The 27659-nt window shown below is 32.5% G+C and overlaps 1 protein-coding gene across 2 annotated transcripts in view; it reads left to right on the top strand.

The window, feature by feature from the left end:
* The window catches only part of pard3bb (par-3 family cell polarity regulator beta b), a 422709-nt gene extending 400977 nt beyond the window's left edge, over window positions 1–21732 (top strand). For both annotated transcript variants that reach the window (XM_062067536.1, XM_062067535.1), the window contains exons 25-27: window positions 17144–17350; window positions 17470–17583; window positions 20321–21732. In XM_062067536.1, the coding sequence (XP_061923520.1) occupies window positions 17144–17350; window positions 17470–17583; window positions 20321–20423 (424 nt within the window). In that variant the 3' untranslated portion in view covers window positions 20424–21732. The remainder of the gene's footprint in view (window positions 1–17143; window positions 17351–17469; window positions 17584–20320) is intronic.
* The last annotated feature ends 5927 nt before the right edge of the window (window positions 21733–27659 follow it).

Raw genomic sequence — 27659 nt, 5'->3', positions numbered from 1 at the left:
TGCAAGCGGCTTCTCTTCCCTCGGCGTTTGTGCGCAGAGTGCATCCGGAAAAAATGTTATTGCACGACCAAATGTATTCTTTCGCGCGTACCCATTTCCACCCGCCGTCACAGCACACCCGCGTAAAGGGATTTATGCTATACTAAATATAGCGGTGATAAGCAATAGATAAAAAGAAAGTAGATTTTATCGCCACGTTGTTTGGACTGTGCTGCCTGGGTGATTAAAAGCTGGCACTAAAGTGTCACATTAGGAAGTTGAACTGCGGTGGCGACGTGTCACAGGACTATATTCAGAAGAAATAGCGGCAGGGAAACAGAAGCCTGCAATGTTTACTCCCATTATCCTTGCTCATATCTTATACTTTTTTTTATCTTCAGCGCCCTGTTTTTCCTCTCATCTTCACCTTTTCAGGCATTGTTTTAATAGCTTTTAAAGAACTGCAGTTCTTTGGGAATTGTACGTGTACACTACCGTTCAAAAGTTTGGGGTCACCCAAACAATTTTGTGGAATAGCCTTCATTTCTAAGAACAAGAATAGACTGTCGAGTTTCAGATGAAAGTTCTCTTTTTCTGGCCATTGTGAGCGTTTAATTGACCCCACAAATGTGATGCTCCAGAAACTCAACCTGCTCAAAGGAAGGTCAGTTTTGTAGCTTCGGTAACGAGCTCGACTGTTTTCAGATGTGTGAACATGATTGCACAAGGGTTTTCTAATCATCAATTAGCCTTCTGAGCCAATGAGCAAACACATTGTACCATTAGAACACTGGAGTGATAGTTGCTGGAAATGGGCCTCTATACACCTATGTAGATATTGCACCAAAAACCAGACATTTGCAGCTAGAATAGTCATTTACCACATTAGCAATGTATAGAGCAGGGGTCACCAACGCGGTGCCCGCGGGCACCAGGTAGCCCGTAAGGACCAGATGAGTAGCCCGCTGGCCTGTTCTAAAAATAGCTCAAATAGCAGCACTTACCAGTGAGCTGCCTCTATTTTTTTAAATTGTATTTATTTACTAGCAAGCTGGTCTCGCTTTGCCCGACATTTTCAATTCTAAGAGAGACAAAACTCAAATAGAATAAAGACTCTCCAAAAGACTTGGTCTTCACTTGTTTAAATAAATTCATTAATTTTTTTTAACTTTGCTTCTTATAACTTTCAGAAAGACAATTTTAGAGAAAAAATACAACCTTAAAAATGATTTTAGGATTTTTAAACACATATACCTTTTTACCTATTAAATTCCTTCCTCTTCTTTCCTGACAATTTAAATCAATGTTCAAGTAAATTAATTTTTTTTATTGTAAAGAATAATAAATACATTTTAATTTAATTCTTCATTTTAGCTTCTGTTTTTTCGACGAAGAATATTTGTGAAATATTTCTTTAAACTTGTTATGATTAAAATTCAAAAAAAATATTCTGGCAAATCTAGAAAATCTGTAGAATCAAATTTAAATCTTATTTCAAAGTCTTTTGAATTTCTTTTAAAATTTTTGTTCTGGAAAATCTAGAAGAAATAATGATTTGTCTTTGTTAGAAATATAGCTTGGTCCAATTTGTTATATATTCTAACAAAGTGTAGATTGGATTTTGACCTATTTAAAACATGTCATCAAAATTCTAAAAGTAATCTTAATCAGGAAAAATTACTAATGATGTTCCATAAATTCTGTTTTTAATTTTTTCAAAAAGATTCGAATTAGCTAGTTTTTCTCTTCTTTTTTTCGGTTGAATTTTAAAGAGTCGAAATGAAGATAAACTATGTTTCAAAATTTAATTGCCATTTTTTTGTTTTTTCCCCTCTTTTAAACCGTTCAATTAAGTGTAAATATCATTAATTATTAATAATAACATAGAGTTAAAGGTAAATTGAGCAAATTGGCTATTTCTGGCAATTTATTTAAGTGTGTAACAAACTGGTAGCCCTTCGCATTAATCACTACCCAAGAAGTAGCTCTTGGTTTCAAAAAGGTTGGTGACCCCTGGTATAGAGTGTATTTCTTTAAAGTTAAGACTAGTTTAAAGTTATCTTCATTGAAAAGTACAGTGCTTTTCCTTCAAAAAAAAAGGACATTTCAATGTGACCCCAAACTTTTGAGCGGTGGTGTATCTACAAACCCGGTTTCCATATGAGTTGGGAAATTGTGTTAGATGTAAATATAAACGGAATACAATGATTTGCAAATAATTTTCAACCCATATTCAGTTGAATATGCTACAAAGACAACATATTTGATGTTCAAACTGATAAACTTTTTTTTTGTGTGCAAATAATCATTAACTTTATAATTTGATGCCAGCAACACATGACAAAGAAGTTGGGAAGGGTGGCAATAAATACTGATAAAGTTGAGGAATGCTCATCAAACACTTATTTGGAACATCCCACAGGTGAGCAGGCAAATTGGGAACGGGTGGGTGCCATGATTGGGTATAAAAGTAGATTCCATGAAATGCTCAGTCATTCACAAACAAGGATGGGGCGAGGGTCGCCACTTTGTCAACAAATGTGTGAGCAAATTGTTGAACAGTTTAAGAAAAACCTTTCTCAACCAGCTATTGCAAGGAATTTATGGATTTCACCATCTACAGTCTTTTATATCATCAAAAGGTTCGGAGAATCTTGAGAAATCACAGCAAGGCCGAAAACCAACATTGAATGCCCGTGACCTTCGATCCCTCAGGCGGTACTGCATCAAAAAAAAAATCAGTGTGTAAAGGATATCACCACATGGGCTCAGGAACACTTTAGAAAACTACTGTCAGTAACTACAGTTTGTCGCTACATCTCTAAGTGCAAGTTAAAACTCTACTATTTAAAGCGAGGCGAAGATGAAGAATTACACAAAATCCACAAAAAAAGGTGCCACCAACGAGCGTCTTTTCAATCAATTATTCAATCAATCAAACTTTATTTATAAAGCGCTGTTCACACATAAAATACATGCAACACAAAGTGCCTTACAGACTTAAAAACAGAGACCTACATCCCCCATCACCAATCACGTAAGTGCACACATGCACAAATGAATGCATGGCTGAGTACAGAGGAGCCAGGTGAATAAAAACTATCACCAAAGCTATTTGCACCAGTAGATCACCATATTTCGCCAGTATTTCTCGCCATCTCCCGGTATAATTTGGATGTCAAAATAGACCAACTTTTCACTTTATGTCCACAACCTTCTAGAATTAACTTTCACCAACTCAGAGGCGATGCAGCAGCTGCTGAGTATGTCAATACTGTATCTGTGCAAGATAGTTAGCACTAATAGACAAATAGTTTGTCTGCGTAAGTTTTTTTAATAACAAAATTGCTAATAGTTTGTTAATATTCAGGTCGCGAGATGTAAATGGAGTATTGTTGGCGGTTTTTGGATGTTTTTAGATGGATTTATGGACGGGGTAGTGTACTCCCATTAGCTGCATTATTAGCCACCTCTTACTTGCCATATCTTACGAGTTAGAATGCATTAAAAAAAAAAAAAATGTATGTGTTCTTTGGATTGTTAATGATTGGCAACATTCCAAAACAGTGCAGTTTCCCTTTAAAATATAAATGTTTTGTTGCTGCTTTTCTGAAACTGGTTGAACAAGATCAAGACTGGTGGGTTTTTTTTCCGTGCATGTGTGAGAGCATCCATGTGTTTGCACGGAGGGCAACAGCTGTCTCCGGCACGTTTAAAAGAGAAAGTGAAAGAGAGGCGGGTGCTGAGGTTGTATAACTACGTTGTGTTTACGCCGAAATCCATCACCGACCTGAAAATCCCCGAGAAAGTAGGACGTCTCACGTTACTGCAAAAGACCGTCTCAGTCCCTGGCTTATAGAGCTGTATTACCAATTATGTCTAAGTATTTAACCCAGCTTCTCTGGGAGAGATGCGTTCATACGTAATATTTGGAATGCATCCTTCAGATAAAAGTATTTCATGTTTTTAACAAGAAGTAAATATGCCCAATTTTAAACCTCAAGTAGGTATGGGTACTATCGATACCGGTGCTTAACGGTACCAATTTGTTGGTACTTTTGTATGTTGATATACTGAACAAAAATATAAACGCAACACTTTTGTTTATGCTCCCTTTTTTCATGAGTTGAACTCAAAGATCTAAAACTTTTACTATGTACACAAAAGACCTATTCCTCTTGAATGTTGCTCACAAATCTGTCTAAATCTGTGTTAGTGAGCATTTCTTCTTTGCCAAGTTACTCCATCCCCACCCCACAGATGCTGATTAAACAGCATGATTATTGCACAGGTGTGCCCTAGGCTGCTCACAATAAAAGGCCACTCTGAAATGTGCAGTTTTGCTTTATTGGTGGTCAGAAAAGCAGTCAATATCTGGTGTGACCACCATTTGCGTCACGCAGTTTTAACACATGTTCTTCGCATAGAGTTGATCGGGTTGTTGATTGTGGCCTGTGGAATGTTGGTCCACTCCTCTTCAATGACTGTGCCAAGTTGTTGGATATTGGCAGGAACTGGAACACGCTGTCGTATACGCCGATCCACAGCATCTCTGTATATACAGTATATATATATATATATATATACGTTAGGTCAGGAAAAAACACAGAGGCTATTTCATCCCTACAAGCCTGTTTTGCAGGTTTCCCTGCTCTTCAGGGGATTTTTTAAAATTAAAAAAAAAATATATATATATATATATATATATATATATATATATATATATATATATATATATATATATATATATATTTTTTTTTTTTTTTTTTTTTTTTTTTTATTAATTTATTTATTTATTTATTTTTTTAAATTTTAAAAGATTTTTTTTTTTTTTTTTAAATAAAAATTATATTATATATATATTTTTTTAAAATAAAAAATCCCCTGAAGAGCAGGGAAACCTGCAATACAGGCTTGTAGGGATGAAATAGCCTCTGTGTTTTTTCCTGACCTAACGTATATTTCGCTGTACCCCTGTATTGAGCACTGTATAACAGATAAACCACTGTAACCTCGACTATACTATATATATATATATATATATATATATATATATATATATATATATATATATATATATATATATATATATATATATATATGTGTGTGTGTAAATATATATATATATATATATATATATATATATATATATATATATATATATATATATATATATATATATATATATATATATATATATATATATATATATTAGGGCTGCAACTAACGATTAATTTGATAATTGATTAATCTGTCGATTATTACTTCGATTAATCGATTAATAATCGGATAAAAGAGACAAACTACATTTCTATCCTATCCAGTATTTTATTGGAAAAAAACAGCATACTGGCACCATACTTATTTTGATTATTGTTTCTCAGCTGTTTGTACATGTTGCAGTTCATAAATAAAGGTTTATTTAAAAAAAAAAATTTTAAATTAAATTAAAACAAATGTATTAAAAAAAAAAAAAAAAAAAAAACTCTGCGCATGCGCATAGCATAGATCCAACGAATCAATGACTAAATTAATCGGCAACTATTTTAATAATCGATTTTAATCGATTTAATTGTATGCATGTGTGTGTGTATATATATATATATATATATATATATATATATATATATATATATATATATATATATATATATATATATATATATATATATATATATATATATATATATATATATATATATGTGTGTGTATATATATATATATATATATATATATATATATATATATATATATATATATATATATATATATATATATATATATATATATATATATATATATATATATATATGTATATATATATATATATATATATATATATATATATATATATATATATATATATATATATATATATACCGGTATATATGTATATGTATAAATATGTATGCATGTGTGTATATATATATTTATGTATGTATCTGTATGTATATAAATATATATATATATATATATATATATATATATATATATATATATATACCGGTATATATGTATATGTATAAATATGTATGCATGTGTGTATATATATATTTATGTATGTATCTGTATGTATATAAATATATATATAAAGTATATATATATATATACAGTATATATATATATATATATATATATATATATATATATATATATATATATATATATATATATATATATATATATATATATATATATATATATATATATATATATATATATATATATATATATATGTGTATACAGGCTCAACAATCTACTTGTTTATCCAAACAACAACAACAAGCTCAACTGTTAATGCACGCACAGACCTAAAATTCTATTTAATGTTAACAACCACGTTGCTACAATAAAAAAACAAAAGCCAGTTTTACCTTTTGTCTGTGAATAGTTGTGGCATTTTTTTTTTTGAACACTCTGCCATGACCTTACAGTCACGGCTAGCGTTAGCACCCACTGGCAGTGTGAGGCGATCCTTCATCGACTTGTGTCCCGGTAGTGCCTTCTCCTTCGCTGTAATAAATCAATAATTACATTTAGGTGAACAAATTGTCTTGCAAACTGTAATGGCGGCCGAAACCTAAAACACAAAAGTTTTAGGAATGCCCCCGACCTTTCGAAAGCCCCACCTCTCGACCAGGAACTGAAAATAGTTACTGAAGAACTAAATCTTATCTAGTTTTTGGTGAAAAAACACAAGATCTTTATTTACCCGAGTAAATGGGTAAAGGGCCTTATGTTTCTTTAACGTCTTCACAAAAGACCATGGGTCTGGTCTCCACACCGCTGCAGTTCACAGATTGTTGGGACGGAGAATGTTACCAGTCTGCACTTCCCATATAGTGTAGCAGTTGTGCGTGTTTGTGTGTATGTGCCTGAATGCATGCATGTGTGTGTAAATACCATCCCCGTAATGGCTTCCACTCTCATTATTACCCCATAATCCCCAGCTGCTGTGCAGTCCCGACTAGGTTCCTGTGGGGAGAATTCCAAACTTGCCACTGGATTTACAATGGATTCCCCGCAGATTCCAACTGGATTTCCACTCCATTACCAATATGCTCACTCTCATAAAACTTTAGGGCCATGAAAAGTTCCTTGGTTTTATTAGTATTGGCTTTATTTCCTTTACGATTTTTTAGGAAGTATGTCAAAACAACTCTTGTTCATTACTCATAACATACGCATTCTTCATATTTTTATACAAATAATAATCATATTCTTAAAAAATGGGTGCAGGCTTACTTTTAGTGGCATAGTATGAGATGGCTTGCATCGTTAGCCACCTCGTACTTGCCATATGCCAACAAGCTAACAATTGCAAGCTTACTGGGCAATAGTGAAATACCAAAAAATATGACACGGATGAGTATACCTGCTAAAATCTTTAAATAAAACTTTAGGGCTATGAAAAGTTCCTTGGTTTTTTTAGTATTGACTTTATGTTCTGATACGTATTTTTCATATTTGTATACAAATAATACTCCTATTCTTTAACAATGGGTGCAGGCTTACTTTTAGTGGCATAGTATGAGATGGCTTGCGTAATTATGCATATGATTATGATAATGCTGTATAATAGACTGTATTTATGTTATTCACATGTGAATAATACTGTATAATAGACTGTATTTATGTTATTCACATGTGAATAATGCTGTATAATAGACTGTATTTATATTATTCACATGTGAATAATGCTGTATAATAGACTGTATTTATACTATTCACATGTGAATAATGCTGTATAATAGACTGTATTTATACTATTCACATGTGAATAATGCTGTATAATTGACTGTATTTATGTTATTCACATGTGAATAATGCTGTATAATAGACTGTATTTATACTATTCACATGTGAATAATGCTGTATAATAGACTGTATTTATACTATTCACATGTGAATAATGCTGTATAATAGACTGTATTTATGCTATTCACATGTGAATAATGCTGTATAATAGACTGTATTTATGTTATTCACATGTGAATAATGTTGTATAATAGACTGTATTTATACTATTCACATGTGAATAATGCTGTATAATAGACTGTATTTATGTTATTCACATGTGAATAATGCTGTATAATAGACTGTATTTATATTATTCACATGTAAAAAATACCTAAGTGTTTATTGTCTATTGTGAGCGAACAGTGGTGCTGAATTTCCCCCAGGAATCAATAAATTACTTTTTATTCAATTCTTTTAGCCGCCTCGTACTTGCCATATTTTACGAGTTAGAATGCATTAAAAAAAGAGAACGTGTGGGATCTGAACCGAGAATGTCATTGTGGCTTGTGCAGCCCTTTGCGACACTTGTGATTAAGAGCTATATAAATACACTTTGATTGATTGATTGATTGATTGATTGATTGCAGGCAGACATTGCCTAAACTAAGGGTTTTCAAACTTTAAAAAAATCAAACCATGCCGAGGCCATTTTGATATTTTATTGTATTTTTTATTTTATTTTAGGGCTCCCCTCAAGTTGGGTCCCGAGGAAAAGGGTCTCAGTCATAAAATTAAAAAATTAAAAATGGTCAAATATTATTTTGTTTTTTGTTTTTTATTATTCAACACGACTGTAGATGAAATTCAGGTCTACAGTACGTGTCAATTGTTTGTTTTCTATGTTGTATGCGCTTATTTGTCAAAGATAATCCTGTCTTGAATGGCAAAAACCCACAATATGCATTATTTTCACCCCAAAAAAATTTCCAAGTGAAATATTTGATGTGAAGTATTTGGAGGTCAGTATTTCATAATAATGATTATTTTGATTCATTATTATTTTTAGAGTATTAAGGGGTTTTTTTTGTTTTTTTTTAAGTTGTTGTTGTTTTTTTAATCCCACTAAAATTCTTCCGATCCAAAAGTGCTCACTCATAAGTTTTGAAAATAAGTCTTTTGTTTTTTTGTTCTTACTTTTCAACACTTTAGATAAACTTCAGATGTATCCGCCGATAAGATTTTATTATTAAAAAAAAAAAAAAATTGTTTGTCTTATGCCCTTTTTGTCAAATAACCAATTTTTTTATATAGCAAACACACAGAATATGCAGTAGTGTAATATTTGATGTGAAGTAATTGGAAACTTGAATAGATACAACATTGATTTTGATTTCCGTATTTTCCGGACCATAGGGGGCACCGGATTATAAGGCGCACTGCCGATGGAAAAACCGTCCGACTGGAACTCTCTAATAACTAAAGTTCCTTGGGTGGATAATGTAGACTCACTACACCGGTATGTTTTAGCGCTTTCATGGCGAGTTTACTGACAGATATAAGTAAGAACTTTACACTACTTTATATTAGAAATGGCAACAGCGGAGGATGAATGTCCCATAACAAGAAGATAGAGAAAAAGAAGACTTCGGTGTCAGCAAAGGCGAAGTCACACAATTTTTTAGGATTTATGCAGATCCCAAATACAGATCAGCAGGTACCCGAAGGTAAGAAAAGTTGCTTTTGCATAATATTGCGAAACAAAACACAAGATAATATGTTACCTTATACACACACACCATAATAATACTCGTATGTTTAATGCGCCGACAATCCATCAAGCGGTGCGGCTTCATAGCTTACCAAAGTCGTACTAAAACATTTTGATAGATTTTTAATGTTCTATATTTTCAATGGAACATTTAAAATGTTGGTGCTGTTTACTTGGGTCATATTGCCAACATAGTGCAGTCTACACATACCTCTTATGTGTGACTGCCATCTACTGCTCACACTTATCATTACACCATGTACCAAATAAAATTGCTTCGAGGTCGGTAAGCAAAACCAGAATTATTCCGTACATTAGGCGCACTGTCGAATTTTGAGGGGGAAAAAATGATTTTAAGTGGATTTCAAATACAATAATTATTTTTTTTGGAGCAATGACAGTTTAAAAAAAAAATAAAAAAATAAAAATGTTTGCCTGCCAGCTTTGTGTTATTCGAGTCAACATTGCAACTTTTTCTCGTTACATTTGACCTGTTTGCTCTTTTATTCCACTTTTTTATGTTTCCCGCAAATAGTCGCACTTTGTATACCGCTGACCTAAACCTTTAAAAAGAGACAACTGGCAGATTGTCACCAGCACTTTTTTTTTTGCAACATTATTAACACATTTGCATGAACGTATCAAATCTACGATTGGTTAGCGGTCTTTAAGTCCCACTAAAATCAGTGTGAAACAATATTGGCACTTTTTATTGACTACTATGACATCAAGAAAAACTTGTGTTGGAAACAGAGGTGGGTAGTAACGCGCTACATTTACTCCGTTTACATCTACTTGAGTAACTTTTGGGATAAATTGTACTTTTAATTAAAGGCTAACTTGTTATTTTCCTTTGTAATCTCTGCCTATTGAGCCTACGGTGCTGTTAAGTTTTTGTGGCTCAATTTGCCTTCATTTTTTTCATGTTAATGTATTATTATTTAATATATATTATTGTTTTAGTTGCTTAAGAGATATTCCTGGCTCTGAATTTGCTCATTGCTATTTTTATGTTTTTGTGCATTATTTGTTGCCGTCATCATTAAACGAACAGGTTACTCATCAGTTACTCAGTACGTGAGTAGTTATTTTCACAACAGAATTTTTACTTTTACTCAAGTAAATATTTGGATGACTACTCCTTACTTTTACTTGAGTAATAAATCTCCAAAGTAACAGTACTCTTACTTGAGTACAATTTATGGCTACTCTACCCACCTCTGGTTGGAAATATATGGAAATTTGCAATTGACCAAAGGAACACAACTTCCCAAAGTTGAGGCAAAAAGAGCGAGAGAGGAGGTAAAAAAAACAACAACAAAAAAACCAAGGAGACTGATGAGGTGGCGGTGAAATAAAATGTAATACCTCATAATGTGAGCTATGCGGGGGACTTGTCCGTGTACTTGCTCCCCGCTGGGCCTAGGACATCAACATCTATTAACAGGACCGGGCCGGATTACAACAACTGTGTGTGCGTGAGTGTGTGCTCCCATGTGTGGGAGTGGGAGAAATTCCTATCCCTATGAGTGGGCTAAAATGATTTCCCAGTTTTTCAGTGATATATGAAATCATTTGAAACAAAAATATTAAACAACAATTCCATTTGGAGTAACACAATTGAAGTTATGGCCAAAAATAGAGCAAAACAATAACCTGAAAGGAGGCAAAAAAATTTAAACTTGTACTTACGGTATTTTCCGGACTATGGAGCACACCGGGATATAAGCCGCACCCATAAAATCCTGGGAAAAAAAGGTTTTCTATATATTAGCCACAGATATATACGTTGTGAAATAAGTTATTTACACAGAAAGATTTTATAAATGTTTATTTACATACCTTAACTGTTTCCAAGGCAGTAAAACGGTTGATCATACAAAACAGAAGTCACCGTCATGGACCCACTAGCTGCAGAAGCTAGCTCTCCAATCAGCTAAACAGACTCAATAATTCCATGGTGACATTTTGGTGAATTTGAAACAATACAAAAAGAATGCCATTGTAAGTTAATAATACTAACACAAACTCTTGTACACGTGGTAACATATTACCATACCATACCAACTTTATTTATAAAGCCCTTTGAAAACAACCACAGTTGAAGAACAAAGGGCTGTACACTACAAAGATATAGAGGCAACGGACAGACTAAAAAATAACATTTAAAACAGAAGTAAAATACACATTGAAAAAGCAAATACAAATTACCCTAAGAACAATTTGTTAGATAAAAAGCAGCTAAAAACAGTCAAAAAAGTTAAAAACAGTTTAAAGTCTCATGCTGGGTTAAAAGCCAGTGAATAAAAATGGGTTGTGTGAGCTTATGCTAACAACGCTAGCTTTATTACTATATGATAGCATGTACAAATATGCATGAAAACACTCCTACAGACATCACACATGGGACGGTTTAGTACGTAAGAATAGTTTTAGTTATATTGTAAAACTTACAAACGTTGCTTAGAGTGACAAAGAATCCATATGAATAGAAAATCTATAGACGATTAGAAGACAGGACGGCACTTGTACTTCGGGTTCAAAGCTTTAAACGGAAGGAAATACTGTAGACGTTCACCCCGCAGCACCTGCTGTGAGCGAAGTCGTCCAAAGGATGGCATCGCAGCACAAACAATAACACACCTTGTCAGTGTTTATTGAAAACAATTTGCATTATGGCCGTCAACGAAGAAAAATCCATAAAAATCCGAAATTTACAATGCTTAAAGTATGTCTAATAAGCTGCAGTTACTGTGCATACATTGTGAAATAAGTTATTTACACAGAAAGATTTGGTAAATGTTTATTTACATACCTTAACTGTTTCCAAACGGGGTCTGTAACAAGGCAGTAAAACGGCCGATCAAACAAAACAGAAGTCATTGTCACGGACCCTCTAGCTGCGGAAGCTAGCTCTCCAATCAGCTAAACAGACTCAATAACTCCACGGTCACGTTTTGGTGAATTTACTGAGGAACTTGTCATATTTAAACAATACAAAAAAAAATACCATTGTAAGTTAATAATACTAACACATACGCTCGTAAACGTGTTAGCATATTAGCTAATGCTAACAACGCTAGCTTGATTGCATTACGTCAGCACGTACAAATATGCACGAAAACACTCCTACAGACATCAGACATGGGACGGTTTAGTAACTATGGATAGTTTTAGTTATATTGTAAAACTTACAAACGTTGCTCGGAGTGATGAATGAAAAATCTTAGAGTAGGATCGCTATGGACGGCACTTCCGGTTGAAAGCTCTAAAAAGAAGGGCATGGCAGCACCTGCAGTGAGCGAACTCGTCCAAAAGATGGCGCCGTAGCACAAAAAATAGCACACCTTGTCAGTGTTTATTGAAAACAATTTGCATTGTGGCCGTCAGCGAAGAAAAATCCATAAATAAAGCCGCACCGTTCAAAGTGTAGGAAAAAAAACTGCGGTTTATTGTCCGAAATTTACGATGCTTAAAATATGTCTAAGAAGCCACAGAAATATACGATGTGAAATGAGTTATTTACACAAAAGGATTTTGTAAATGTTTATTTACATACCTTAACTGTTTCCAAACAGTGTCTGTAACAAGGCAGTAAAACGGCCGATCAAACAAAACAGAAGTCATCGTCATGGACCCACTAGCTGCGGAAGCTAACTCTCCAATCACCTAAACTGACTCAGTAACTCCACGGTCACGTTTTGGTGAATTTACTGAGAAATTTGTAAAATTTAAACAATACATAAAGAATACCATTGTAAGTTAATAATACTAACACAGAGGCTCATAAACGTGTTAGCATATTAGCTAATGCTAACAATATGCATGAAAACACTCCTACAGACATCACGCATGGGACAGTTTAGTAAGACTTGTTTTAGTTATATTGTAAAACTTACAAACGTTGCTTGGAGCGATGAATGAAAAATCACACACACACACACACACAGACCTCTGCTCAGCCAGATTTATCTGAGGGCTTCGTAAATTTTTTGAAAAACTTACGAAAAACTTTTGAACTCGTCCAAAAGATGGCGCCGTAGCACAAACAATAACAAACATTTTTGCTGTTTGTTGTTTTCAAACTATTTGCATTATGGGCCTCAGCAAATAAATAAATAACCCACAGGATTTAAAGCGTAGGACAAAAGCAGCGGCTCGTATTCCGGAATTTACGGTAATCGGAATAAAACATTGCGATCGATGTATAAGAGACTGTATTTATGTTATTCACATGTGACTAATGCTGTATAATAGACTGTATTTATATTATTCACATGTGACTAATGCTGTATAATAGACTGTATTTATATTATTCACATGTGAATAATGCTGTATAATAGACTGTGTTTATGTTATTCACATGTGAATAATGCTGTATAATAGACTGTATTTATATTATTCACATGTGAATAATGCTGTATAATAGACTGTATTTATATTATTCACATGTGAATAATGCTGTATAATAGACTGTATTTATGTTATTCACATGTGAATAATGCTGTATAATAGACTGTATTTATATTATTCACATGTGACTAATGCTGTATAATAGACTGTATTTATATTATTCACATGTGAATAATGCTGTATAGTAGACTGTATTTATATTATTCACATGTGAATAATGCTGTATAATAGACTGTATTTATATTACTCACATGTGAATAATGCTGTATAATAGACTGTATTTATATTATTCACATGTGAATAATGCTGTATAATAGACTGTATTTATATTACTCACATGTGAATAATGCTGTATAGTAGACTGTATTTATATTATTCACATGTGAATAATGCTGTATAATAGACTGTATTTATATTACTCACATGTGAATAATGCTGTATAATAGACTGTATTTATGTTATTCACATGTGAATAATGCTGTATAATAGACTGTATTTATATTATTCACATGTGAATAATGCTGTATAGTAGACTGTATTTATATTATTCACATGTGAATAATGCTGTATAATAGACTGTATTTATATTATTCACATGTGAATAATGTTGTATAATAGACTGTATTTATATTATTCACATGTGAATAATGCTGTATGATGGACTGTATTTATATTATTCACATGTGAATAATGCTGTATAATAGACTGTATTTATATTATTCACATGTGACTAATGTTGTATAATAGACTGTATTTATGTTATTCACATGTGAATAATGCTGTATAATAGACTGTATTTATATTATTCACATGTGAATAATGCTGTATAATAGACTGTATTTATATTATTCACATGTGAGTAATATAAATACAGTCTATTATACAGCATTATTATTATACAGCATTATTCACATGTGAATAATGCTGTATAATAGACTGTATTTATATTATTCACATGTGAATAATGCTGTATAATAGACTGTATTTATATTACTCACATGTGAATAATGCTGTATAATAGACTGTATTTATATTACTCGCATGTGAATAATGCTGTATAATAGACTGTATTTATATTATTCACATGTGAATAATGCTGTATAATAGACTGTATTTATATTATTCACATGTGAATAATGCTGTATAATAGACTGTATTTATATTACTCACATGTGAATAATGCTGTATAGTAGACTGTATTTATATTACTCACATGTGAATAATGCTGTATAATAGACTGTATTTATGTTATTCACATGTGAATAATGCTGTATAATAGACTGTATTTATATTATTCACATGTGAATAATGCTGTATAATAGACTGTATTTATGTTATTCACATGTGAATAATGTTGTATAATAGACTGTATTTATGTTATTCACATGTGAATAATGCTGTATAATAGACTGTATTTATGTTATTCACATGTGAATAATGCTGTATAATAGACTGTATTTATATTATTCACATGTGACTAATGCTGTATAATAGACGGTATTTATATTACTCACATGTGAATAATGCTGTATAATAGACTGTATTTATATTATTCACATATGAATAATGCTGTATAATAGACTGTATTTATATTATCCGCATGTGAATAATGCTGTATAATAGACTGTATTTATATTATTCACATGTGAATAATACTGTATAATAGACTGTATTTATATTACTCACATGTGAATAATGCTGTATAATAGACTGTATTTATATTATTCACATGTGAATAATGCTGTATAATAGACTGTATTTATATTACTCACATGTGAATAATGCTGTATAGTAGACTGTATTTATATTACTCACATGTGAATAATGCTGTATAATAGACTGTATTTATGTTATTCACATGTGAATAATGCTGTATAATAGACTGTATTTATATTATTCACATGTGAATAATGCTGTATAATAGACTGCATTTATGTTATTCACATGTGAATAATGTTGTATAATAGACTGTATTTATGTTATTCACATGTGAATAATGCTGTATAATAGACTGTATTTATGTTATTCACATGTGAATAATGCTGTATAATAGACTGTATTTATATTATTCACATGTGACTAATGCTGTATAATAGACTGTATTTATATTACTCACATGTGAATAATGCTGTATAATAGACTGTATTTATATTATTCACATATGAATAATGCTGTATAATAGACTGTATTTATATTATCCGCATGTGAATAATGCTGTATAATAGACTGTATTTATATTATTCACATGTGAATAATACTGTATAATAGACTGTATTTATATTACTCACATGTGAATAATGCTGTATAATAGACTGTATTTATATTACTCACATGTGAATAATGCTGTATAATAGACTGTATTTATATTATTCACATGTGAATAATGCTGTATGATAGACTGTATGTATATTATTCACATGTGAATAATGCTGTATAATAGACTGTATTTATATTACTCACATGTGAATAATGCTGTATAATAGACTGTATTTATATTATTCACATGTGAATAATGCTGTATAATAGACTGTATTTATATTATTCACATGTGAATAATGCTGTATAATAGACTGTATTTATATTACTCACATGTGAATAATGCTGTATAATAGATTGTATTTATATTACTCGCATGTGAATAATGCTGTATAATAGACTGTATTTATATTATTCACATGTGAATAATGCTGTATAATAGACTGTATTTATATTATTCACATGTGAATAATGCTGTATAATAGACTGTATTTATGTTATTCACATGTGAATAATGCTGTATAATAGACTGTATTTATATTATTCACATGTGAATAATGTTGTATAATAGACTGTATTTATATTATTCACATGTGAATAATGCTGTATAATAGACTGTATTTATGTTATTCACATGTGAATAATGCTGTATAATAGACTGTATTTATATTATTTAGAATATATGTCTGATATAATAATGTCTCAGAAAAACGGCTGGAACGAGCCAATAAAAATTTTTTTTTTAAAAAGCAAAAGTACACACCCTCATTCCTTCCGACCCTGGCTTCTCGGTGCCCCAGAGGGCCCGTGTGATGTCATCATCTGTCCGTCACATCCAATCAACTCTGAGAATTTCGGTGCAAAATTGCACAACCCTCGTTGAAAAAGTCCCCATGTCGTTTGGAAGACGTTTTAGTTAGCACACCACTTGTTCGATGATAAGTTGCTGTTGTCCTAATCTATCATTCGTCACCTCCCTCTCTCCAGACGAGGTCCATTGGATCCAGCTGAGTACACCATGCATCCCTGGTCAGGTCATTATCTGGGGTCCCCACATGGTTACCAGCAGGCCCCGTCCTACCCTAACCCCAACTCTCAGTCCCCTCCGTCCTTCCCCAGCTACCCCCCCGGCCAGCCGCATTCACGGCCAGGGGACCCTCGGGGAGTTGACTCCGGTTTTTACTCCCACCCGAGGTAATTGAACGCAACACCCCCCCTCGACTCAGCTGTTCCCAATCCGTCGCACCGCCAACTGGCGTTTCTCAAAAACATGTCCGCACCGTCCTTGGAGTTCTTGTCTTGTGCCCCTTTAGCTCCCAGCAGAGAGGACCCTTGAGGCAGGATGTGCCCCCGTCACCTACCCCTCCGCTCCGGGGACTACGGTACGACACCATGACCCGCAGCGCTGCTGGGGGCGGAGCCTACAGGTACGTTTAGCCGCCAGGACCGATGAAAGATTTGAAACTCGGTTTTCTAGAACAGGAGGGCCCACAGACTGACAATTCAAAGGATACAGGGGCCATTTTGGTAATTTTCACCTTCAAAACCAGTACAATACCGTATTTTACGCACTATAAGGCACACCTAAAAACCTCCAATTTTCTCAAAAGCTGACAGTGCGCCTTATAATCCGGTGCGCCTTATATATGGACCAATATTGCGCCACAACAGGTCTCGCAACTACGGGATGCATAACGTAACCCCAGCCTCTACTGTAGTGTCTATTCTATGCGCCTTATAATGCGGTGCGCCTTATATATGAACAAAGTTTTAAAACAGGCCATTCATTGAAGGTGCGCCTTATAATCTGGTGCGCCTTATATATGGACCAATATTGCGCCACAACAGGTCTCGCAACTACGGGATGCATAACGTAACCCCAGCCTCTACTGTAGCGTCTATTCTATGCGCCTTATAATGCGGTGCGCCTTATATATGAACAAAGTTTTAAAACAGGCCATTCATTGAAGGTGCGCCTTATAATCTGGTGCGCCTTATATATGGACCAATATTGCGCCACAACAGGTCTCGCAACTACGGGATGCATAACGTAACCCCAGCCTCTACTGTAGTGTCTATTCTATGCGCCTTATAATGCGGTGCGCCTTATATATGAACAAAGTTTTAAAACAGGCCATTCATTGAAGGTGCGCCTTATAATCTGGTGCGCCTTATATATGGACCAATATTGCGCCACAACAGGTCTCGCAACTACGGGATGCATAACGTAACCCCAGCCTCTACTGTAGTGTCTATTCTATGCGCCTTATAATGCGGTGCGCCTTATATATGAACAAAGTTTTAAAACAGGCCATTCATTGAAGGTGCGCCTTATAATCTGGTGCGCCTTATATATGGACCAATATTGAGCCACAACAGGTCTCGCAACTATGGGATGCATAACGTAACCCCAGCCTCTACTGTAGTGTATATTCTATGCGCCTTATAATGCGGTGCGCCTTATATATGAACAACGTTTTAAAATAGGCTATTCATTGAAGGTGCGCCTTATAATCCGGTGCGCCTTATATATATGGACCAATATTGCGCCACAACAGGTCTTGCAACTACGGGATGCATAACGTAACCCCAGCCTCTACTGTAGCGTCTATTCTATGCGCCTTATAATGCGGTGCGCCTTATATATGAACAAAGTTTTAAAATAGGCTATTCATTGAAGGTGCGCCTTATAATCCGGTGCGCCTTATATATGGACCAATATTGCGCCACAACAGGTCTCGCAACTACGGGATGCATAACGGAACCCCAGCCTCTAATGTAGCGTCTATTCTATGCGCCTTATAATGCGGTGCGCCTTATATATGAACACAGTTTTAAAATAGGCCATTCATTGAAGGGGCGCCTTATAATCCGGTGCGCCTTATAGTGCGGAAAATACGGTATATAGATTTTTTTTTAAAGAAGATGACATTTCGGTATACATTTCGTGGGAATGCTGAGGATCCAAAGCCAAACTGAAATGCTAACAGTTAGCGTGCTGGCCGGATAGCCGGAAATATTGGCAAAATTAGCTAATAAAAGCTAACATGCTAACAGTACCTACGCCAATAATTGCAGGCTTACTATTGGCAATAGTGAAATACCCCAAAAAAATATGACACGGATGAGTATACATGTTAAAATATCTTAAAAAAAATAGAATGCTAAGATTAGCATGCTAAAATGCTAACCGTACAAAAGTATATTACCCTGGGGTGTGCAATTTCTGTAGAAATTTTGCGTGAATGCTCAAGATCCGAGGCCAAACTGAAATGCTAACAGTTAGCACGCTGGCCAAAAAACGTCAGTAAACAGAAATAGTAGCAAAATTAGCTTAAAAAAAAAAAAACAGCTAGCACGCTAATGTTAGCATGCTAAAATACTAACCGTACCAAAGTATATTACTCTGGGGTGTGCAATTTCGGTAGAAATTTTGTGTGAATGCTCAAGATCCAAAGCAAAATTTAAATGCTAACAGTTAGCATGCTGGCCAGATAGCAACAAGTAACAGAAATATTGGCAAAATTAGCCAATAAAGGCTAGCATACTAACAGTACCTATGCTAACAAGATGATAATTACAAGCTTACTATTGGAAATAGTGAAATACACAAAAATATGACACTGATGAGTACACCTGCTAAAATGTCTATTAAAAAAAATAGCATGCTAAAATGCTAACCATACCAAAGTATATAAATCTGGGGTGTGCAATTTTGGTAGAAATTTTGTGTGAATGCTCAAGATCCAAAGCCAAACTGAAATGCTAACAGTTAGCACGCTGGCCAAATAGCGTCATAAAACAGAAATAGTAGCAAAATTAGCTAAAAAATAAATAAATGATAAGCTAACATGCTAACAGTATCTACGCTAACAAGCTAATAATTACAAGCTTACTACTGGCAATAGTGAAATACCCAAAAATATGACACTGGTGAGTATACCTGCTAAAATATATATTTTTTAAAAAACTAGCATGCTAAAATGCTAACCATACATAGTATATAAAGCTGGGGTGTGCAATTTTTGTAGAAATTTTGTGTGAATGCTCAAGATCCAAAGCCAAAATTAAATGCTAACAGTTAGCACGCTGGCCAAAAAGCGTCATAAAACAGAAATAGTAGCAACATTTTCTGAAATAACAACGTGAAATGATTCCCCACAGGCACCTTGTGGACGCCGGTCCTGACCAGTACGGCTACAACGGCGAGGGCGGGAGACACCAAACCAACCCCAGACAGAAGAATGCCATGACTGCAGCTGTGTGAAACCCCGCCCACAGGAAGTGATAACAATCGGTTACCATGACGATACGCTGAGAAAAAGAATCGAACGTGGTACTGGTGGAACTCAAATCAGCGTCGGTATCAAAGAGAGGTTCATTTGTGTCTTTAACGGAATTGTTTGTGTTTAAATTTTTTAACTGTTTTTTTTACATCAAATTATGATGACAATTTCATTGGAAAAACTGCAGGGTTTTAAAATTCAAAGTATAAAAATTCAGTGTCAAAAAAAAATTGGTGTATAAAAATTCAGTGTAAAATAAAAAAAATTGTGTATAAAAATTTAGTGTAAAAAAATATTTGCTGCTTCAAAAAGCAAGACTCGAAATTTGGTGTATGAGAATTCGACGTAAATAAATTCAGTGTACAAAAATACTGTGTAAAAAAAAATTCAGTGTATAAAAATTTGTTGGAAAAAAAAATCAGTATAAAAAATTAGTGCATCAAAATTCAGTGTATGAAAAATAATCATGGTATAAGATTGAGTGTAAAAAAAAACAGTGTATAAAAATTTAGTGTAAAAAAATATCAGTGTATATGATTGAGTGTAATAAATATATGATTGAGTGTAATAAAAACAGCGTATAAAAATTCAGTGTAAAAAAAATATTTGCTGCTTCAAAAAGCAAGACTCGAAATTTGGTGTATGAAAATTTGGTGTAAATAAATTCAGTGTATAAAAATACTGTGTAAAAAAATTCAGTGTATAAAAATTTGTTGTAAAAAAACATTCAGTGGGAAAAAATTAGTGCATCAAAATTCAGTGTATAAAAATTTGTAGTAAAAAAAATTCAGTGTAAAAAAAATTACTGCATCAAAATTCAGTGTATAAAAATTTGTAGTAAAAAAAATTCAGTGTAAAAAAAATTAGTGCATCAAAATTCAGTGTATGAAAAATAATGAGGGTATATGATTGAGTGTAAAAAAAAAATAGTGTATACAAATTTAGTGTAAAAAAATAATCAGGGTATAAGATTGAGTGTAAAAAAAACAGTGTATGAAAAATCAGTGCTAAAAAATTCACTGTTGAAAAATTTGCTGCTTCAAAAAGCAAGACTCACTTCCGATAAATTAGGCCTTAAGCAATCGATCTTTTGTCATTAACAGCCAATGAGGTCAAGTTTGAAGTCATGTGACCTGTTTTTTTGCAAAAACGAGTCTTGCTTTTTGAAGCAGCACATTTTTCGACACTATGTTTTTTTACACTGAATTTTTATACACTTTTTTTTTTTTTACACTTACATTTTTGTTACACTGAATTTTTACACACTTTTTTTTTTGACACTGACATTTTTTTGACACTGAATTTTAAAACAGTGAATGTTTTTCCAAAGAAATTTTCAGCATATTTTAAAAATTTGAAAAAAATAAGTTACACAAATTCAGTGTCAAAAAATGCTCTTGTAGTAAAAACACAAGTGTAAAATAATTAGTGTAAAAAAAATCAGTGTAAAAAAATTCAGTGTATAAAAAATTGTTGTAAAAAAATCAGTGTATAAAATTGAGTGTAAAAAAATAATAAATTAAAATGCAGTGTTAAAAAAAATTCAGTGCTAAAAAATGTGCTGCTTCAAAAAGCAAGACTCACTTCCGGTAAATTAATACTTAAGCAATGGATCCTTTTTCATCACCAGCCAATGAGGTGTCAAGTTTGAAGTCACGTGACCGGTTTAAAAAAAAAAAAAAAAGTGTCTTGCATTTTGAAGCAGCAAATTTTTCGACACAATTTTTTTACACTGAATTTTTAAACACAATTTTTTTTTTAGACTGAATTTTTATACACAATTTTTTTTGTTTACATTGAATTTTTCTACACAATTTTTTTTGGACACTGAAATTTTTTTTGACACTGAATTTTAAAACAATGAATGTTTTTCCAAAGAAATGTTCAGCATAATTAAAAAATTTTAAAAAGTTATATTACATAAATTCAGTGTCAAAAAATGCTCTCGTAGTAAAGACACAAGTGTAAAAAAAAATTAGTGTAAAAAAAATTGTTGTAAAAAAATTCAGTGCATAAAAAATGTCGTTAAAAAATCAGTGTATAAAAATTTTGTGTAAAAAAACAAAAAAAATCAGAGTATAAAGTTGAGTGCAAAAAAAATTGTATATGAAAATGCAGTGTTGAAAAAATTCAGTGCTGAAAAATGTGCTGCTTCCAAAAATTAAGACTTAAGCAATTGATCTTTTTTCAGAACCAGCCAATAAGGTGTCAAGTTTGAAGTCACGTGACCTGTTTTGTTTTTTTTCAAAAATAAGAGTCTTGCTTTTTGAAGCAGCAAATTTTCGACACTGAATTTTTTTACACTGAATTTTTATACACACATTTTTTTTTGACACAAAAACATTTTTTACACTAATTTTTTATACACTACATTTTTTTGACACTGAATTTTTATACAATTACTTTTTGTGCACTGAATTTTAAAACAGTGAATGTTTTTCGAAATAAATGTTCAACAAAATTTGATGTAAAAAAAATTCAATTCACAAAATTCAGACGCAAAAATTTCAGTGTCAAAAAAAGCTCTCGTAGTAAAGACACAAGTGTAAAAAAAATGCAGTGTATAAAAATTAGTTGCAAAATTTAGTGTAAAAAAAAAATCAGTGTAAAAAAATAGTGTATAAAATGCAGTGTTAAAAAAATTCAGTGCAATCGATCCTTTTTCAGAACCAGCCAATGAGGTGTCAAGTTTGAAGTCATGTGACCTGTTTTCAAAAAAAAAAAAAAAAAGTCTTGCTTTTTAAAGCAGCACATTTTTCGACACTGTATTTTTTTTACACTGAATTTTTATTCACATTTTTTTTATACTGAATTTTTATACACTTAATTTTTTTGACACTGAAATTATTTTTGGACACATAATTTTTATACACTGAGTTTTTGTTCACTGAATTTTTAAACAGTGAATGGTTTTTCAAAGAAATGTTTTGCATAATTCGATGTACAAAAAATTCAGTTCACAAAATTCAGACGCAAAAATTTCAGTGTCAAAAAAAGCTCTCGTAGTAAAGACACAAGTGTAAAAAAATTCAGTGTGTAAAAATTTGTTGTAAAAAAACTCAGTGTAAAAAAATTCAATGCATAAAAATTTAGTGTAAAAAATAAATCGGTGTAAAAAAAATAGTGTATAAAATGCAGTGTTAAAAAAATTCATTGCTGAAAAATCCGCTGCTTCAAAAAGCAAGACTCACTTCCGGTAAATTAAGACTTAAGCAATCGATCCTTTTTCAGAACCAGCCAATGAGGTGTCAATTTGAAGTCATGTGACCTGTTTTCAAAAAAAAAAAAAAAAAAAAAAAAAGAGTCTTGCTTTTTAAAGCAGCACATTTTTCGACACAGTATTTTTTTTTTACACTGAATTTTTATTCATTTTTTTTATACTGAATTTTCATACACTTAATTTTTTTGACACTGAAATTATTTTTGGACACATCATTTTTATACACTGAGTTTTTGTTCACTGAATTTTTAAACGGTGAATGTTTTTTCAAAGAAATGGTTTGCATAATTTGATGTACAAAAAACTCAGTTCACAAAATTCAGACGCAAAAATTTCAGTGTCAAAAAAAGCTCTCGTAGTAAAGACACGAGTGTAAAAAAATTCAGTGTGTAAAAATTTGTTGTAAAAAAACTCAGTGTAAAAAAATTCAATGCATAAAAATTTTGTGTAAAAAATAAATCAGTGTAAAAAAAATAGTGTATAAATTACAGTGTTTAAAAAATTCAGTGCTGAAAAATCCGCTGCTTCAAAAAGCAAGACTCACTTCCGCTAAATTAAGACTTAAGCAATCGATCCTTATTCAGAACCAGCCAATGAGGTGTCAAGTTTGAAGTCATGTGACCTGTTTTCAAAAAAAAAAAAGAGTCTTGCTTTTTAAAGCAACACATTTTTCAACACTGTATTCTTTTTACACTGAATTTTTAAACACTACATTTTTTTGACACTGAAAATTTTTTAGACACATAATTTGTATACACTGACTTTTTTTTTCACTGTGAATGTTTTTCCAAAGAAATGTTTTGCATAATTTGATGTAAAAAAAAAATAAAAAATCCACAAAATTCAGACGCAAAAAATTCAGTTACGCAAATTCGGTGTCAAAAAAATGTGTTGGTAGTAAAGACACAAGTTAACCTCCACAGTCTGCTGGCTGAAGTTAGGCAACCAAGGCTAATGGTGGAATGAAATGATCAATATCATGTTGTTAGAAGGCAGTTAATTGCCTCCCTTGTCATTATGGCGTTCATGAAGCACACGTGCTCACTCAGGATGGAAACATCGGTCAGTTTGCTGGTTAGAACACCGCTTTTAGCAAAAAATGGTGCCTCGACCTTTCCTCATGCGCTGTCATCGGGATAACTGCTGGACTTTTTGAGTGAATGCTTAACTCACACCTCATAACATTTACAGTGGCTGGAATGTTGCCTCGTCCCTCACTTAAAACATGGGTGAAGATTGCACTACACACCTGATACAGTAAGTGATGATACAGTATTATCTGCTCACAGGTGCTCCCCGGTGGTTGTTTATGCACACTGCAGCTAGCCCTGGATAGTCCCACTCCTTAATGCACGGGTGTCCAACTTGGTATTGTGGAGGGCCACATGCCCTCAAGAGGGCCGCTTCGTAACAGTAAATAATATATGAATGATGTATAATTAATTATGCTTTGGGAACTACACGATTCGGTTCAATTCTTGGGGGTAACGATTCGATTCAGAATCAAAGCCTCGATTCAAAGCGATTCTCGTTTCAAAATCTACACTTTTTCAATAACATTGGGTGCCAATTCTATGATATATACATTTTATATATATACATATATATGCTATATGTATATGTATGTATGAATATATATACATTTATATATATGTATAAATTAGGGCTGCAACAACTAATCGATTAAATCGATTAAAATCGATTGTAAAAATAGTTGTCGATTAATTTAGTCATCGAGTTGTTGGATCTATGCTATGCGCATGCGCAGAGGCTCTTTTTTTTTTTTTTTTTTTTAAACCTTTATTTATAAACTGCAACATTTACAAACAGCTGAGAAACAATAATCAAAATAAGTATGGTGCCACTATGCTGGGTTTTTTTTTTCAATAAAATACTGGAAAGGATAGAAATGTAGTTTGTCTCTTTTATCCGATTATTAATCGATTAATAATCGGCAGATTAATCGATTATCAAATTAGTTGTTAGTTGCAGCCCTAGTATATATATGCATGTATATATGTATATATTTATGTATATATATATATATATATATATATATATATATATATATATATGTATGTATATATTTATGTATGTATATATATACACATACAGTATATGTATATATATATATATAGATACATCTATATATATATACATATATTTACAGCATGTATATAAAATGTTGGAGGTTTTTTAATGTGCTTTTTTTGGCAATATAGATCATAGCCCTATTACCTATAATGTTAGCTGCCACTTACTATCGTTTTTTTTCTGTATTTTTTAGTTTTGACCATACAGGACACACAATAAAAGAGAAAAAGGTGTGTGAACGACACACAAAGTTCCCCCAAAAAGTGCAGTTGCCCTTTAACATGGATTGCATTCGTGTAAGTTGATATTTTAAACATTTAAAGTGTTTTGATGATTTTTAAACAAAATGGAAAGAAATGAAATGTATGTCAATGAGTCCAAAAAAAAAAAAAAAAGTGATAATGTTTCTGTGGTATTAATCAGGATCCTACTTGTACATCTCTCTGGCCCTCGTGATGTGTTCAAGTGCACACAAAGTTGGGAACAGGGAATGAGCTGTAAAGTCCACTTAGAGCTCCGCCATTCAACCACTTACTGAACAATCACTTCAGTGCACTTGGAGTTACAACCTGTGTAATATTTCAATTTTATATATATATATATTTTTATCATGGAGTTAAAGATGAGAAAAAAAAGACTGATGCCATGCAAACAACCTGGTCTTAAAACGGTTGAATTTGCTGTAAGGAAAGAAAAAAAGATGCTACAGATTAGGGGTGTCCAAACTTTTTTCCAGCTAAAGCCACACTCAGAAAAATTAAAAGGGCCGCTTTGATATGTTTTGTACATTAAAAATACTAAAAAGAAAACAGCGTATGTCGATATATGCTAAACGAGCTGAACACTAATAACATCAGGAAATTAGTGCAAAATAACTAAAAATACCAGTTAACTCATGCGATTAATCACAGACTAATATTGCATTAATCATGAGTCTGCAGATTAATCCAACATTTTATTTTGCTCTTTTACCTTTTAATCCAAGGGTGTCCAAACTTTTTTTCAATTGGATTTATTTTTTTTAGATTTTTGATTTCCATAAAAAAATAGTAATAGTTATTAAAATATTAAAAGTGATTATTAAAAGTTAATATTAAAAGTTATTATAAATAAAGGACAGATAACATTTCCTAAAATAATTATTAAAAAATGTACTTATTGTAAACAAACATGGCGTCAACGTTTGAGTTTGCTTTTTGCATCAAATGTTTAAAAAAATAAAATAAAATAAAAAAGCGTGCGTCAACACATCAAATCTTATCAGGCACCTGAAACTCCAGAATCGCTACGATGGTGTTTTAAAAGCCGGGTTGCAAAAAAAAAGGTGTGCACAAACTACAGTTAAAAGATACCAAATATAAATAAGTAATCCATTTTTCGGTGTTAATCTTGGTATTGGCTTGAAAAATAGTTTTTAGCGCCAACATTTCAACTTTTCCTAGTAAGTATTTGTGTAACATTAATTTACAGTATATGGCACCTCTCACTGAACGGTTCAAATATTAGAAATGACACTCAATATAAAAGGGAAAATATAAAAGACGATAAAAAAATATTATACAAAAATAATATCAAAACAGAATATAAAAGACAACATAAAAATCTTAGCAATTCAAGAATAGCTAATTAAGAGCCGGAACAAATAAATTAGTTTTAAATTAGTTTTCCCTGTTACTTTACACCTACTTGCTTTTTTTGTTCCACCTTCTATGGCTTTTTTTTTTTTTTTTTTTGCAATAGTATTTTCAGAATGCCCCCGGGCCGCATTTTGGACACCCCTGTTCTGATCTATTCTAATAATAAAATTGCATTTGAGTCTTTTTTTTAGAAATGAATTGGACGTTTTAGGTCAACTAAATTAATGAGAGGGAGTAACAATACTTGCGTTTAATCAAGGTTCAAA

This window comes from Entelurus aequoreus, linkage group LG13 (assembly GCF_033978785.1).
Source record: "Entelurus aequoreus isolate RoL-2023_Sb linkage group LG13, RoL_Eaeq_v1.1, whole genome shotgun sequence".
NCBI lineage: Eukaryota > Metazoa > Chordata > Actinopteri > Syngnathiformes > Syngnathidae > Entelurus > Entelurus aequoreus.
This window is presented reverse-complemented; position numbering and strand designations above follow the sequence as displayed.